The following is a 16,220-nucleotide window of genomic DNA, read 5'->3' on the forward strand; positions in this document are numbered from 1 at the left end:
CACTTGTACTGGCAGCAATGGAATCGTCCAGCACAGGGGCATAACTGCTCATGCAGGTATGTCCTCACATGTAATATAAGGTGCCCTGCCTTTGTGATGTAAGGTTGCTGTTGTGGTGACTTACAAATATTGCAAGCAGTGTTAGGGGTCATGGCACACCGATGCGTGCCATGTCGCGTTTTCACTTTTGTCTGCACCAAAACCCTCAGCATGCAATGGAAGCCCTGCATGAGTTTGGTGAGGGGTCTCTTAGGGTGGCACAATTCGTGCTGCAACCCTCCGGGGCCCTCTTAGGTACCTCAGGTCCTAGGTACCAGAGGTACCATTTACTATGCACTTACAGAGAATGCTAAAGGAACTGCCATTGGGGACATAATTGTACAGTTTTGGGGAAAGATCTGGCACTGGGGACCTAGTTAGCAGGAACCCAGTTCACTTCAAGACAAAAGGACATTATATACCAGGCAAAAAGTAGGGGCAACCATGTCAAAAAGGGGCACTTTACTACAGTCCCAAGACGCTCGCTAAGAATATATAATAAATTACTTTCAACCTATTCAAAAGGAAACTAAAGAATCCAGAAGGAAGTCAACCTTGCCAGCGGGTGTGCTGGAAAAAGTGGCAGAACTCGCAGAGGGTCTCTCTACCACCCCTCGACCGCTGGTAATGCAAGCAGACTCGCCCCTAAGCTAATAACGAGTTTCTATCAGAAGATCGATAAGGAGTCTACACCCATGACAACCAGTGGAGCAGTACTGAGTCAGGTGATCTTCGAGGGTAGCCTACCCAGTTCTTCGACTGAGTTGGGAATGGGTTTACTCAAAAGCAGGTCAGTTCACTGTAGTGTAATTAAAATCAGTGAAGAGAGTTCCAAAGGGGTTGCCTGTGAGATGGTGGATGATATAGCCCAGGCACAAGAACAAATTCAAGTATGGTCACACAACAAAACCACTGATATGCACAGTGCATGGCACAGCTACTGAGTAAGTGAAGACAGTTAAGAAGCTCAGTAACGCCAGCGATCCTTCTTTTGAACCATCAAAGTGCCTAACCTGGGACTGTGCAAACCAAGGCCCTGCAGCATTGTGTGGTCAAACAGGGAGACAAATGCCCTCGTAGCGACTGTCTAAGAACCAGCTCCTTAATGTTGCCAGACTATACTCTTCTTGATGTACCAGCGAGTGTTACAGCTCGCGGGAGGGCGACCATAGAGGGGGCTGAGAATCTCGACGGCCCTATTACACTAGACACTCAGCAAAACACAAAGATGCACAAGGTGCGAACCCAATCCAATCTGTGGTTGTCAACTACAATTTTTGTTTAGAATGAAGACCCTTACCCACCCTTATGTAACTTGCTTCATCATTGGGTCCCTCCTCACACTATCAACCCAGGTTTTTGGTGTGGGCAACTACTCCCTCAAAAAAAGAAAGAAAAAAAAAAGGGCGGAGCTTTTGGGATGCTTTTTTTGTATAATAGTGTCAGTATGTGAACAAGGGGCGTGGTACAGGTGTGCATGCGTTACATGTCCCATATGACCGTTTATGAGACATGCAATTGAAATCTTGGCTTAGGTACTCCATAAGAATTAACACAGCACAGTGGTTGCAATGGTGTAATTTAGCTAATACAATGCCAAGGTGAAATATTTTAAATTGGGATGACAACTTGAAAGGTCTGAACAAGAATAAAAGAACAGCACAGTTACCATACACTTTGAGAATAATAATACAAACATGACCAGACATTTCCTAGAACATAACACAATACTGAGTATATTTATTGGGACTGTAATTTTCCAAAAGTAACAGAAATGGATCTTTAGATTATTAAGTCATGTCCCAGGATTCAATGACGACATCTTGTGGATGAGTTAATCGTAAGCAAAGGAATCAATCAGCATTTGTACAGCGCACACTGTCACCCAGAGGGGCATCTGGGTGCTGAAGGTGGCGTGTCTCTGAAGAGCAAGGTCTTGAGTTTCTTTCTGTAGTCAGTCAGGCATGGTGCAGCTCAGAGGTGGACATGTAGGTTGTTCCAGGTATTGGCAGCGATGTAGTAGAATGAGCGGGCCCCACTGTGGCTGCGGTGAATGTGTGTTGTGTGTACGCAAGTGAGGCGGCGCGCAGGTGTCTTGCGGGCAGGTGGAATTTCAGTCGATGAGTAATGTATGATGGTCCGTGGGTGTGTAGAGCTTTGTAGGCTTGAATGAGGACCTCTGGCATCTCTTCTGGATGGGGAGCCAGAGGAGGTTTCTGAGGGAGGTGATGTGGGTCCATTTGTGGAGGTCCAGGATCAGTCTGGCCGTGGTGCTCTGTAAGGCCTGGAGTATTCTGAGAAGTTGGGTGGAGACTCCGGCACAGAGCGCGTTGCCGAACTCGATGCAGCTGGAGACTCGGGCGGGCGTGCGTGACACAAGGAGATCTGTGACTGGAAGGGGGAGAGTCTGAAAAGTTTCAGCGCTCCGTCAATCATCTCCTTGCGTTTGCTTTGTTCGCCTTAAGTTGGCAGGGTATGCCCAGACGTGGGTCCCTTGTTCACTTTGCCACTGGATTCAAGCTGGCTTGGCTGAAGATGGAGGTTAACCTGAAAGCGGTCCCAGGATGTTTGTTTCTGGTCCAGAGAAGACCTGGCTTGGCAGTTCGGGCTGGACTGTTCTCATGAGGCACACGGTCAAGACTGAATTGCATTTAGCTGGGTCTGAACTGGGGTGGCGAAGTGAGATAAAGAACGATGATGGATTCAACCCGGATCTGTGACTAGGAGCGAATGTCTGAAAAGTTTCAGCGCTCCGTCCATCATCTCCTTATCGTAGAGGATGATAAGCAAGTCGTTGACAAAGCTAGTTTGAGGTTTTGGTGTAGACCCAATAAGTGACGAGGAAGCTCCTGATAGACCAGATGAAGAGGATACTGTTAACTTGTCAATGATCAATACAAATTCTATGATACAGCCATCAACTGTACTTTTGTAGGAAACCGTGCTTTCTTAAGTGCCACAGAATGGAATATGCTACTTACCAGTATGCATCTGTTCTTGGCATGTAGAGCTGCAGATCTACACACTGTGCATAGATCGCCATCTGGCGTTGGACCCGGATGTTTGCAGTTGTTTTCCCTCTTGTAAAGTCTATGGAAGTCACGAGGTCGGTGACTCCTCCTTTGGATCGTATTGCGCATGGGCTTCGGCTCCATCCTCAGATTGTTTTTCGCCAGCAGGGAAAGATGGAGCGTAGTAATAACAGGAAAGATGCCCATGTGTGTTGTATCTAAATAAGATAAACTGGAACAGATAAAGGTAGCCGGGGAGGCTGGTGGGCGTGTGTAGATCTGCAGCTCTACATGCCAAGAACAGATGCATACTGGTAAGTAGAATATTCAGTTCGAGGCATATGAGCTGCAGATTACACACTTGTGCATAGATTATATAGCAGTACCCACCCTTAGCGGCGACCACCCGTATCTGTTGCAGTGGTTTGAAATAATGTTTTGAGTACAGTCTGGCCCACACTACCTTGTTGCTTAGTTTGCACATCTACACAATAGTGTTTAGTGAAAGTGTGCGGTGTTGACCATGTAGCTGCTCTGCAGATATCTAATGGGATGTTCCCTAAAAATGCCATTGAAGCCCCTATTTTGCTTGTAGAGTGTGCTTTAGGGGGAACGGATAGCGTTAGTTTTGCTTTGTGGTAGCAAATCTGAATACATTTGACAGTCCACCTAGCTATTCCCGACTTGGGAGATGGGGTTGCCCTTGTGTGGTGGAGAGAAAGAGACAAACAGCTGTTTGGTCTTGCGGAAAGGTTGTGTTCTCTGTATGTAGTACAGTAAGGCTCTTTTGACAGCTAGTGTGTGAAGAGCTCTTTCTGCAACTGTTTGTGGTTGCGAGAAGAAAACTGGTAGTTCTACAGCTTGGTTTATGTGAAAGGGAGAAATGACTTTAGGGAGGAATTTTGGGTTGGTACGGAGAACAACCTTGTTATGGTGCATTTGCAGAAAAGGTTCTTGAATGATAAGTGCTTGTATTTCACTGACCCTTCTGAGGGAAGTGATGGCTACAAGAAAAGCGGTTTTCCATGTTAGGAATTGGAGTTCACATTTGTGCAGAGGTTCAAAGGGAGGCCCCATTAGTCTGGTGAGAACGAGGTTTAGGTTCCACACAGGTGAGGGTGGCAGTCTGGGTGGAATTATCCTTTTAAGGCCTTCCATGAAGGCTTTAATGGCAGGTACTCTAAAAAGTGATAGATGTTGCCTGTTTTGCAGATAAGCTGCTATGGCTGTGAGGTGGAGTCTTATAGACGTATAGCCTAGATTGCATCTTTGCAGGTGTAGTAAATAGCCTATGATGTGTTGAATGGACACATCTAGGGGATTGATGGTATTGTGACAGACAACAAAACGTTTCCACTTGGCGGCATAGCACGCTCTAGTGGTGGGGCGCCTAGCTTCTTTGATGACGTTCATACAGTCAGGGGGAGGATTGAGGTAACCGAATTCTAGGACTTCAGGAGCCAGATCGCTAGGTTGAGCTGAGCTGGGTCCGGCTGGTACTACAGATAATTTCAGCAGTGTGGTGTCCCACGGTTGTCTGGCCCAAGTTGGAGCTACTAGTATGAGAGTGAGGGAGAGGTGTTGGAGTTTGCGCACCACTAATGGAATGAGTGGGAGAGGCGGAAAAGTGTACGCAAATCTGCCTGACCAGTTCATCCAGATCGCATTGCCTTTGGACAATGGGTGTGGATATCTGGCGGCGAAGCTTGGGCATTTGGCGTTTTTGTGGGTGGCAAAGAGGTCTATCTGTGGATGCCCCCACAGTTGAAAGTACGAGTGTATAACTTGTGGATGTAGTTTCCACTCGTGGGTCTGTTGTGTGTCTGCTGAGTAGATCGGTCATAGTGTTTTGGACTCCTGGGACATGTTGGGCCAGGATAAAGATTTTCTGGGGTATTTATCATCTCCATATACTCTGTGCTAGCTGAGAGAGCTGTGGAGAGTGTGTGCCGCCTTGTTTTTGTATGTAGTACATGGCTGTCATGTTGTCTGTGCGGACTAGGACTGCCTTGACTGAAATCTGTGTTTGGAAGGATTTCAGGGCTAAGAATAACGCTAGTAACTCCAGATGGTTGATGTGGAGTAACTTTTGTTGAGGTGTCCATCTGCCCTGCATGGTGTGATGTAACAGGTGCGCTCCCCAGCCGGAGAGCGATGCGTCCGTTGTCAGTATTATCTGAGGAACCGGGTCCAGGAATGGTCGCCCTTTGGAAAGGTTTTTGGTGGTCCACCACTGCAGAGAGCGATGGGTACGACCGTCTACCATTGGCGCGCTAAGCACTCTTGGAGGACGCATCTGGAGTCTTGCGTGAGGTACTATGAATATGCAAGAGGCAATCATCCCGATTAGTTGCATAAACACTCGAGCTGGAAGGGAGTGTTGTGCTGTTAATTTTGCGCGTAGAGCCTGAATGCTTGTGATCCTGGCCGGACTGGGGTAGGCTAGCGCTTTTGAGGTGACTATGGTGGCACCGAGGTATTGTTTTACGTGGGACGGTTGCAGATGGGACTTTGCGTGGTTTACCGTGAAGCCCAGTTGGTGAAGTAGCTGGATAGTGGCATGCATGTGTTGCACACACTGGTTCTATAAGCTGGCTTTTATTAGCCAGTCGTCTAGGTATGGGAAGACATGGATGTGTTGCCTCTTTGGAAACCCATTGTGAAGGTGGATTGGGTAGGAGCTTTGTATGACGTGGAAGCGGTATCAGAGGAGTAGCCTCTGGATGTGCTCCGAAAGGATGAACGGCGAAAGGAACGCCTGGGAGGGTGTGATTGTAAGGCTCCCATCGATTTCACCGTGTTGGTGTCTTTTTTCATTTTTTCTAGGACCTCATCCACTTTTGGGCCGAACAGAGGTTCCTGGTGAAAGGGATGGATCAGTGAAAGGGATGGATCAGGATGGAAGCTTGCACTTCTGGTTTAAATCCAGAGATCCTGAGCCAGGCATTGCGACGGAGGACGACGCTAGTGTTGATGGCCTTTGAGGCGGTGTCTGCTGCTTCTAGGGCACAACGGATGGAGGTATTAGTGATGGTTTTGCCCTCCTGAATTAACTTGTTTGCCCTATTTTTGTATTTGTCAGGGAGGTGTTGCATTATGGCTTCTAACTCGTCATAATGGGCCCGTCATATCTAGCCAGTAACGCTTGTGTATTGGCGATACGCCAAATGTTGGCAGCTTGTGATGCAGTGCGCTTGCCGGATGCGTCCAAGAGTTTTGACTCTTTCTCAGGTGGTGGTGCTTCGCCTGACGCCTGGGAGTTGGCCCTCTTCCGTGCTGTGGACACTACCAGTGAATCTAGCCGTGCTGGCCCTCTGATGTAGGAGGGATCTGTAGGGGCGGCTTTGTATTTTTTGTCCATGCGCGGGTTAATGACCCTGGCTCTGACTGGGTCCTTAAAGACCTCTGGCGCATGTTTTACAACTCCTTTGAGCATGGGCAGTATGGAGGTGGCCCTATGCGTGGTGTCGAAAGTATAGAGGAGGAAATCCTCCTCCATGGGGTCGGTATGGAGATCTACCCCAGGATAGTGTGCAGCCCTTTGGAGTAAATGGTTGAACCCCAATGAGTCTTCTGGTGGGGATGGTCTTGAAGGATAGAGATCATCTTGTGGGACGTTAGGGATGTCGGGGATGTTATAGTCGTCCCATGGGTCTGGAGAGCCTGTGGGAGTGGGAACCCCTGTAGGTAAATCGTGGAGACCCCTGTAGGTAAATCATGGGGCACGTCCCCCATGTCATCATATGAGTGACCACTGCGCCTTTCAGTAGGCCGGGTAACCCCCTTGCTAGAGCCGCTACCTGACGATCCGCTGAGGACTACCGCCCACCTGCTCCTGTCGCCGCTGCCCTCCCTGCACCCGAGCGACCCAGCCACAGCTGAGCCGCCCGGCCGCCAGTTTTTCCCACCGCTGACCCCCTGCGGCCCCGCCCACCTTCAGCCCATTGGCCGCCCCGCTCCCGCCTACCCAGAGGACCCGCCCTCCCGTCCCCCTACTTATGACGCCCCCAGAGCGACCGCGCAGCGGACGCACGCAGCGGGAGCGCCGACTGAGCGCCGAAGGCGCGCCAAAGGTAAGTCCGTCTGCGCCCGTCCGCGCCTGGACCGCGCCCAGCACCAGGACCCCTGGCCCCCGCCGGACCCATGACGCCACCGAACTCTACGCACTCAACGCCGGTCGAATCCCGGGATGCTATCGAGCCACCCCGAGACGCACCCACGGACCCTTCTGCTGCCACTCCTGCAAGTTCACCTGCACCCGGACCTGCACTACACCAGCACCGACCAAGCCAAGCACCAGCAGCAACCACCTCCAGTGCATCCTGCTCAACACCCGCTCCATCCACAGACACGCCGTCGAACTCTGGAACCTGCTCGACACCACAGCCCCAGACGTCGCCTTCCTCACAGAAACCTGGATGAACGCCTCCTCAGCGCCCGACATCGCCATCCCGGACGGCTACAAGATCATCCGGAGGGACCACGTCAACCAGACAGGAGGAGGCATCGCCATCATCCACAGGAACACCATCCGCATCACGACCAACACCGAGGACACCCTCGCACCCGCCGAACACCTGCACTTCCAGATCCACATCAACCCCAAGACCACCCTCAGAGGCACCCTCATCTACAGACCCCCGGGCCCACACACACAATTCAGCGAAGACATCGCCGACTTCATCAGCCCGCACGCCCTCCTCTCCGCGGACTACATCCTCCTCGGGGACCTCAACTTCCACCTGGAGAACAACAACGACCGCAACACCATCACCCTGCTGGACAACCTCGGTCTCAAGCAGCTGGTGACCACCCCCACCCACTACGCCGGACACACCTCGACCCAGTCTTCTCATCCAGCAAGGACATCGCAGTCAGCCACGCCACCGGACTCCACTGGACGGACCACAGCTGCGTCCACTTCAGTTTCAGGAGGACCACGATCCACCACCACCAGCAACAGGTTGCACGCAGAAACTGGAACAAGATCACAGCCGACCAGCTCGCGACTTCCCTGAGCATGAACCCTCCCACCAGCGCAACAAACCCAAGCCAGGCGGCCACCAACCTCGAAGTAGATCAGCAACTGCGCAGACAACCTCGCCCCTCTGAAGACCCCGCCCAGCAGACCCGGCAGCAAGAAAGCCCCATGGTTCACCGACGAACTCAAGAGCTCCAAGAAGAACTGCCGAGCACTCGAGAAAACCTGGCGCAGAGACCCAACACCGAACAACATGACTGCCCTCAAGCTCGCCACCCGAAAACACCACCAACTGATCCACGCCACCAAGAAAACTGCATTCAAGGACCGACTGGACAACAACGCACACAACAGCAAGGAACTCTTCAACATCGTTAAAGAGCTCTCCAACCCAAACGCCGGAAACAACGACATCACCCCTTCGCAAGACCTCTGCAACTCCCTCGCCTCCTACTTCCACAACAAGATCGCGGACATACACAACAGCTTCAACACTCAACCGACACACGCCATGACTGAACCACCACCCCCCACCACCACCCTCCTCGCCTGGACCCCGATCAGCACCGAAGACACCATCCGCACGATAACTCCATCCACTCCGGATCTCCGACCGACCCCTGCCCTCACCACGTCTTCAACAAGGCCGACGCTGTCATCGCACCCCACCTGCGGGACATCATCAACACCTCCTTCAACACCTCTACCTTCCCGGAGAGCTGGAAGCACGCCGAACTCAGCGCTCTACTAAAGAAGCCATCAGCCGACCCCACCGACCTCAAGAACTACCGCCCCATCTCGCTGCTCCCGTTTCCTGCAAAAGTCATCGAGAAGACCGTCAACAAGCAGCTGGCCGCCTTCCTCGAGACGAAGGGATCCCTCGACCTCTCGCAATCTGAATTCCGGGCCAACCACAGCACCGAGGCCGCCCTTATCGCAGCCACCGATGACATCCGAGCCCTGCTCGACAACGGAGAAACAGCGGCCCTCATCCTCCTAGACCTCTCCGCGGCCTTCGACACTGTCTGCCACCGTACCCTAGTGCGGCGCCTCAGCAACATCGGAATCCAGGAGAAGGCACTGGAATGGATCATCTCGTTCCTCACCGGAAGGACACAGAGTCCGCCTCCCCCCGTTCAGATCAGAAGCCACCGAAGTCATCTGCGGCGTTCCTCAAGGCTCCTCGCTCAGCCCAACCCTCTTCAACGCCTACATGAGCCCCCTCGCAGCCATCACACGCCAACACAACCTCAACATCACCTCCTACGCCGACGACACCCAGCTGATCCTCTCCCTCACCAATGACCCCGCCACCGCCAGAGCCAACCTACACGAAGGGATGACAGACGTAGCCAAGTGGATGACGAACAGCCGCCTGAAACTGAACTTGGACAAGACGGAAGTCCTCATCCTGGGATCTTCACCCTCCGCCTGGGACGACTCCTGGTGGCCCCCCGCCCTGGGCAGCGCACCCAAACCAACAGACCATGCACGCAACCTGGGCTTCATCCTGGACTCCTCCCTCTCCATGACCAGACAAGTCAACGCCGTCTCCTCGTCATGCTTCAACATGCTGCGCATGCGACGCAAGATCTTCCGGTGGATCCCCACCGAGACCAGGAAGACTGTCACCCAGGCCCTCGTCACCAGCCGTCTGGACTACGGCAACTCCCTCTACGCCGGAACCACCGCCAAACTCCAGAAGAGACTCCAGCGGATTCAGAACGCCTCAGCACGACTCATCCTGGACATCCCCCGTCGCAGCCACCTTTCCGGACACCTGAGAGATCTGCACTGGCTCCCGGTCAACAAGAGAATCACCTTCCGTCTCCTCACCCACGCACACAAAGCCCTACACAACCAAAGCCCAGGATACCTCAACAGCCGCCTCAACTTCTACGCTCCCACACGCCAGCTTCGATCGACCGGCCACGCCCTCGCCGCCGTCCCCCGCATCCGAAGAGCCACCACAGGAGGAAGGTCCTTCTCCTATCTGGCCGCCAAGACCTGGAACTCCCTCCCGACCCACCTCCGCCTGACCCAGGACCACCTTTGCCTTCAGGAAGCAGCTCAAGACCTGGCTGTTCGAGCTGATTGATTGATTGTAGTCATGATCATCATCATCCGGAGGGGGTGTTGGGGAATGATGAGGAGGGGGTGGAGAAGGAGAAGGTGAAGAGGTGGGGAAGGCATTCTGAAAGGTGAGGTAGCAGAGTCCTTCCTCTTCGGAGGTGGAGCTGGGGCAGGTTTTTCCAGCTGTCTTTTTGATGCTGAGCATCAAATGTCCGGTTTTGGAATCCTTGGTCAAAGTCTTTCGCTAGAGATCCTGTGTAAAAAGAGTTCTTCTGAAGGTGGTTTATCCGTCGGCGCCGAAGGCGTCGGGCCGTTGGTTTTCTGGCTTTAGTGTCCTGTTTGGGCTTAGAAAGGGCTTTTTGTTTGGTCGGTGCCGAGATGTGTTTCGGCGGCCTTGTGTGCTTTTGTCGGTCCCGGGGATGGAGTCGGTACCGAGGAGGTGGAACTGGGTTTCGGCACCGAGTGTTTCGGTATGGGGCTCGGTGCCGAAGAGGAGGCAATTTTCTTTTTCGGCGTCGGTGCGGAGGAGTGTTTGTCGGCACCGACGGTGGGCTGGCTCGAGCCCGAGCCGCCAGAAAGCTTAATCTGCTTCTTTACCTGTCCCGAAGGTGCGGTGTGGGAAGCAGTGTCTTTGGTCTTACCTAGGCCCAGAGGCGAAGGCGTGACCAAAGCCTTTTTCGGTGCCGGCGAGGGTGAGGGGCGGGCAAATTGGTACTCCCGACCCTCTGTGCCGGAGTGATGTCCTCCACATCTGAATCATCTGCTTCGGAGGCGCTGACGAGGCCCTCGTCTGTGTGGTGTTCTTCTGGAGCATCGACGCCCTCTCCGAAGATGTCATCTGGAATCTCCGTCGACGAGTGCGCCATGGTCCTTCTTGCTCTTCGGTCTCGAATAGTTTTCTTGGACCGGAAGGACTTGCACGCCAGACAGTCTCGAGCCTCGTGTTCAGGGGAGAGGCAGAGATTACATACTTCGTGGAGATCGGTGTGGGGGAATTTGGACCCACATCTAGGGCACTTCTTGAAGGGAGTCCTTTCCATGAGCCAGGACCTGAGCTTGGGTAGGCCCGAAGGCCGGCGGCGACGACTGGAATCGAAGGTCTTGATCGATGAGAGCCGCGTCGAGTGTGGAGATCGCGATCGAAACAATACCGCGAATTGGGGTGAGAATTGCGCGTCAATTGAATTGGAAACCTGTTCGGAACCGGAGCACGAAGATCACATCCGAGCCCGATGGCAGAAAAAAAACAATCTGAGGATGGAGCCGAAGCCCATGTGCAATACGATCCAAAGGAGGAGTCACCGACCTTGTGACTTCCAAAGACTTTCCAAGAGGAAAAACAACTGCAAACATCCTGGCCCAACACCAGATGGCGATCTATGCACAAGTGTGTAGATCTGCAGCTCATATGCCTCGAACATTAGGCTTAACAATGAGCAGAGCCCATTTTCTAATAAGGAAGCTTGTGCCAGTGTTCTCCTTTTTTCCTTTCTCAGCTTGAGGGTTTTCTTTTCTTTCTTTAAGTAACGACACAGGAACAATAGACACAGCACTAGGATCTAAAGCCTTCTTTTTGGGCAAAAAAAGCAGGTGGCTTTTAACAAAGCTAAGATTTTGCTGAAACCTGCAGGTTGATTTCACACATTTGAGGCTTACGAAACCAGAGGCAGTAAATACAAACCTGAAGTGGACCGAACTCCAATATTAAAAAGTCAGTGAATTTGATGGTCAGTTATACTATCATGAAGTAGGAGTGATTTTCCTTTGAGTAAAGCAATAACTTATAGCTGCTCTGTATCCAAAGAAAACACTTACATTTGACATCAGGAAATAAAGTGAAACCGTACATACCCTTCACAAGGAAAAGCATTCTTAGTTAAAGAAAACTGCTTTAAATCTTTGAACAAATAGAGTTCTCCAGCAGATTTCCACCACACAATGTGTAGTTTAAAATTGTAAGAATGGAGGCCTCAGGAAATAGTGGACTTCTCAGCTCAAACCTCACTGGCTGAAGTTCAGGCCACAATAATAAGGTGGATAAACTATGTATGCCCCAGAAAAGCCTGTGAAAATCAGAGTACAGACAGACCACACTCCAAATGTTAGAGTAACATCGAAGTACTCTGACTGCAAAGGCACTTTTCAAATACACAAAATGCATAATATGATTACTTACAATATTTGTCATTAATTGGCGAACAGATTTGAGCAACCAATTTAACTTACAGTTAAGCCATAGTACCACCTTCGGTGTGTTATCTTTCTGCTAAAATCTTTTTCAGTTCTGTTTTGACGGTAGTGCCAATCCAAATGGTCTGCATATACATCAGTCTGTTTTGCAGTAAACCTCATTCCACAGGAGTAACACTGAATACCTGTATACAGCCGGTTTATAACACTGTCATATCGCCTATTTAAAGAAGTAAGAATGTTAGTATTGACAAAAGGATGGCAGAAAAATAATACTACTAATGCCATTAATTTCCTCTCGCAACCACAGTTTCTACGTAACCACTCAGAACTATAAATATCAGCCTCAACTGCTCTAACACACTAGCTTACATTAAATTATATACAAAGCAAGCATTGTAACCTAGAAACACCCACTTATAGGGACATTTGTCAGTTTCTGTGGAAAACCAAAAAATAAATAAAAATCATAAAAACAGATGAGAACAACAAGTTACTTACCTTCAATAACACTTTTTCTGGTGGATACAGTATCTGCCTGTGGATTCCTCACCTTTTGAATTACCCCAGCGCTAGCATTCAACGGAAATCATTTTCTTAGTTCTCCCACGTCTGCGAGGACGTCACAATAGCACGGCTCAGCTCGCGACTCCATATGACGTCACCGGAGCCATAAGATGACCTCGGTGTGCTGACGTCAATTACGCCCATTTTTCCTGTGCTTTCTGTAGGAAAGTGGCTCTATATATACTGCTCCCAAATAGGTACAGTGTTTATAGAGTCCCCAGAGGTTTGGCAGAGGCTACAGTTAGATATAACCTTACTCTCTAAAGTGGTACCTTGGTCGAGCAGTAAGGCAGTATCAAGAGGACAGTGTAAAGCATTTGTTGTACACAGTCAGCAAATGGTCTCACACACTCAAGAACTGAACTCTAGGCCAATGGTTTGTATAAAAAATATATGGTTGTTTTATTTTAGAACAAACAATAGGTATCAAAAATATACTTTCTCAGAATGAGATGCTTTTGTTATATACTTTTCAAAAGACAATTGACTTGGAATGCAATAGTTACAGTTTGTTGCAATAGATAACACAATTTCAAACAATACACTGAGCTCAATGGGAATTTTAAGTTGGATGCAATTGATTACTCTCAGGATTACTTTTCTAACTCCAGGACAGGATCCTAGATTCAGTCCTGGGACAGTTCTGGGAAACAAGTGAATAAATACTTTTTAGTTACTGTTGTGATTTTTAAGCATTATTTCAAAAGTTGATACTTGGAAACTTTCTAATCAAATTACCAATGTTCTCCTATGGAAGGAAATACACTTCGCAGGTAAGTGGGGTTATGGTTTCTTTTTCTAGGTCAGTGTTGGATCCTAGATCCAGCACTAGTGTACCACCTGTAAGCAGTTGAGAAACTGCATTTAAGTTACACAGGTGATTTTTAAGGAATATTTATAAGTTTGCAAAATCGACAAAAAATGTCATAGAAAAACAGTCAATGGTTTCCTATGGGAGAAAATTCAAGTTACGGGTAAAGTACGTTCTCGTTACTTTTGTAATCCAGTGCTGGGCTCTTAGGCTCAGTACTGTGGCATTTATCTAAAACAGGTAAGTAATTACGTTTTCACAGTTGGTACGATTTTTAAAAGAATATTTGTAGTTTGCAAAATAGACGCTTAGAAGAAATTTTACAGAAAAACAGTCAATGGTTTCCTATGGGAGAAAGGAATATGCTACTTACCAGTATGCATCTATTCTTGGCATGTAGAGCTGCATATCTACACACTGTGCATAGATCGCCATCTGGTGTTGGGCCCGGATGTTTGCAGTTTTTCCTCTTGGAAAGTCTTTGGAAGTCACGAGGCATGTGACTCCTCCTTTGGATCATATTGCACATGGGCTTCGGCTCCATCCTTAGATTGTTTTTCACAAGCGGGGAAATGATGGAGCGTAGTAATAAGCAGTGAAGATGCCCATGTGTGCTGTATCTAAATAAGATAAACTGGAACAGATAAAGGTAGCCGGGGAGGTAGATGGGCGTGTGTAGATCTGCAGCTCTACATTCCAAGAAGAGATGCATACTGGTAAGTAGCATATTCAGTTGAGGCATATGAGCTGCAGATTACACACTATGCATAGATTATATAGCAGTACTCGCTCCTAGTGGCGACCACCAGTATCTGTTGCAGTGGTTTGAAAGTGTTTTGAGGACAGCCTGGCCCACACTAGCTTGTTGCTTAGTTTGCACATCTACACAATAGTGTTTAGTGAAAGTGTGCGGTGTAGACCATGTAGCTGCTTTGCAGATATCCTCTAAGGGGATGTTCCCTAAAAATGCCATGGAAGCCCCTATTTTATGTGTAGAGTGGGCTTTAGGGGGAACAGATAGCATTCGTTTTGCTTTGTGGTAGCAAATCTGTATGCATTTAACAATCCACCTAGCTATGCCAGATTTGGAGATGGGGTTGCCTTTGTGTGGTGGTGAGAAAGAGACAAATAGTTGTTTGGTCCTACGAAAAGGTTGTGTTCTCTCGATGTAGTAGAGTAAGGCTCGTTTGACATCTAATGTGTGGAGAGATCTTTATGCAATGGTCTGTGGCTGCGAGAAGAATACGAGTAGTTCCACAGATTGGTTTAGGTGAAAGGGAGAAATGACTTTAGGGAGGAATTTTGGATTAGTGCGGAGAACAACCTTGTTATGGTGCATTTGCAGAAAGGGTTCTTGAATGGTGAGTGCTTGTATCTCACTGACCCTTCTGAGGGAAGTGATGGCTACAAGAAAAGCAGATTTCCATGTTAGGAATTGAAGTTCACATTTGCGCAGAGGTTCAAAGGGAGGTCCCATTAGTCTCGTGAGAACGATGTTTAGGTTCCACACAGGTGAGGGTGGCACTCCGGGGGGAATTATTCTTTTGAGGCCTTCCATGTAGGCTTTTATGGCAGGTACTCTAAAGTGATAGATGTTGCCTGTTTTGTAAATAAGCTGCTATGGCTGCAACGTGTAGTCTAATAGACGTGTAGGCTAGATTGCATCTTTGTAGGTGTTGAATGGACACATCTAGGGGATTGAAGTTATTGTTGTGACAATAGACCACAAAACGTTTCCACTTGGCTGCGTAGCAAGCTCTAGTGGTAGGTCGTCTAGCTTCTCTAATGACATTCATACAGTCTGGGGGAAGATTTAGATAACCGAATTTCAAGATTTCAGGAGCCTGATCGCAAGGTTGAGCTGAGCTGGGTCCGGGTGTCTGATCTCTCCATGGTTCTGGGTTAAGAGGCGTGGAGAGAGGTGTAACTTTTGGTGCGGTACTACAGATAGTTCCAGCAGTGTGGTGTACCACGGTTGTCTGGCCCAAGTTGGAGCTACTAGGATGAGAGTGACGGAGTGCTGTTGTAGTTTGCGCACCACTAATGGAATGAGTGGGAGAGGCGGAAAAGAGTATGCTAATTTGCCTGACCAGTTCATCCATATCGCATTGCCTATGGACAATGGGTGTGGATACCTGGCGGCGAAGCTTGGGCATTTGGCGTTTGTCGGTGGTGAAGAGGTCTATCTGTGGATGCCCCCACAGTTTAAAGTACGGGTGAAGAACTTGTGGATGGAGTTCACACTCGTGGATCTGTTTTATTTGGCTGCTCAGCAGATCGACCGTAGTGTTTTGGACTCCTGGGACATGTTGGGCTAGGAGAAAGATTTTTTGGGGTATGGCCCATCTCCATATGCTCTGTGCTAGCTGGGAGAGCTGCGTAGAGTGTGTGCCACCTTGCTTTTGTATATAGTACATGGCGGTCATGTTTTCCGTGCGGACTAGGACGGCCTTGCCTGATACATGTGTTTGAAAGGCCTTGAGGGCTAAGACTATGGCTAGTAACTCCAGATGGTTGATGTGGAATAACTTTTGTTGAGGTGTCCACC

At 49.5% G+C, this 16,220-nt stretch overlaps 1 protein-coding gene across 2 annotated transcripts in view; it reads right to left on the reverse strand.

Moving 5' to 3' along the window:
- The window catches only part of PCF11 (PCF11 cleavage and polyadenylation factor subunit), a 291,051-nt gene that overhangs the window by 122,521 nt on the left and 152,310 nt on the right, over window positions 1-16,220 (reverse strand). For both annotated transcript variants that reach the window (XM_085623232.1, XM_085623231.1), the window contains exon 12: window positions 12,331-12,514. In XM_085623232.1, coding sequence (XP_085479358.1) covers window positions 12,331-12,514 — 184 coding nt within the window. The remainder of the gene's footprint in view (window positions 1-12,330; window positions 12,515-16,220) is intronic.

The sequence above is a fragment of the Triturus cristatus genome, chromosome 8 (assembly GCF_964204655.1).
Source record: "Triturus cristatus chromosome 8, aTriCri1.1, whole genome shotgun sequence".
NCBI classification, from domain to species: Eukaryota; Metazoa; Chordata; class Amphibia; order Caudata; family Salamandridae; genus Triturus; species Triturus cristatus.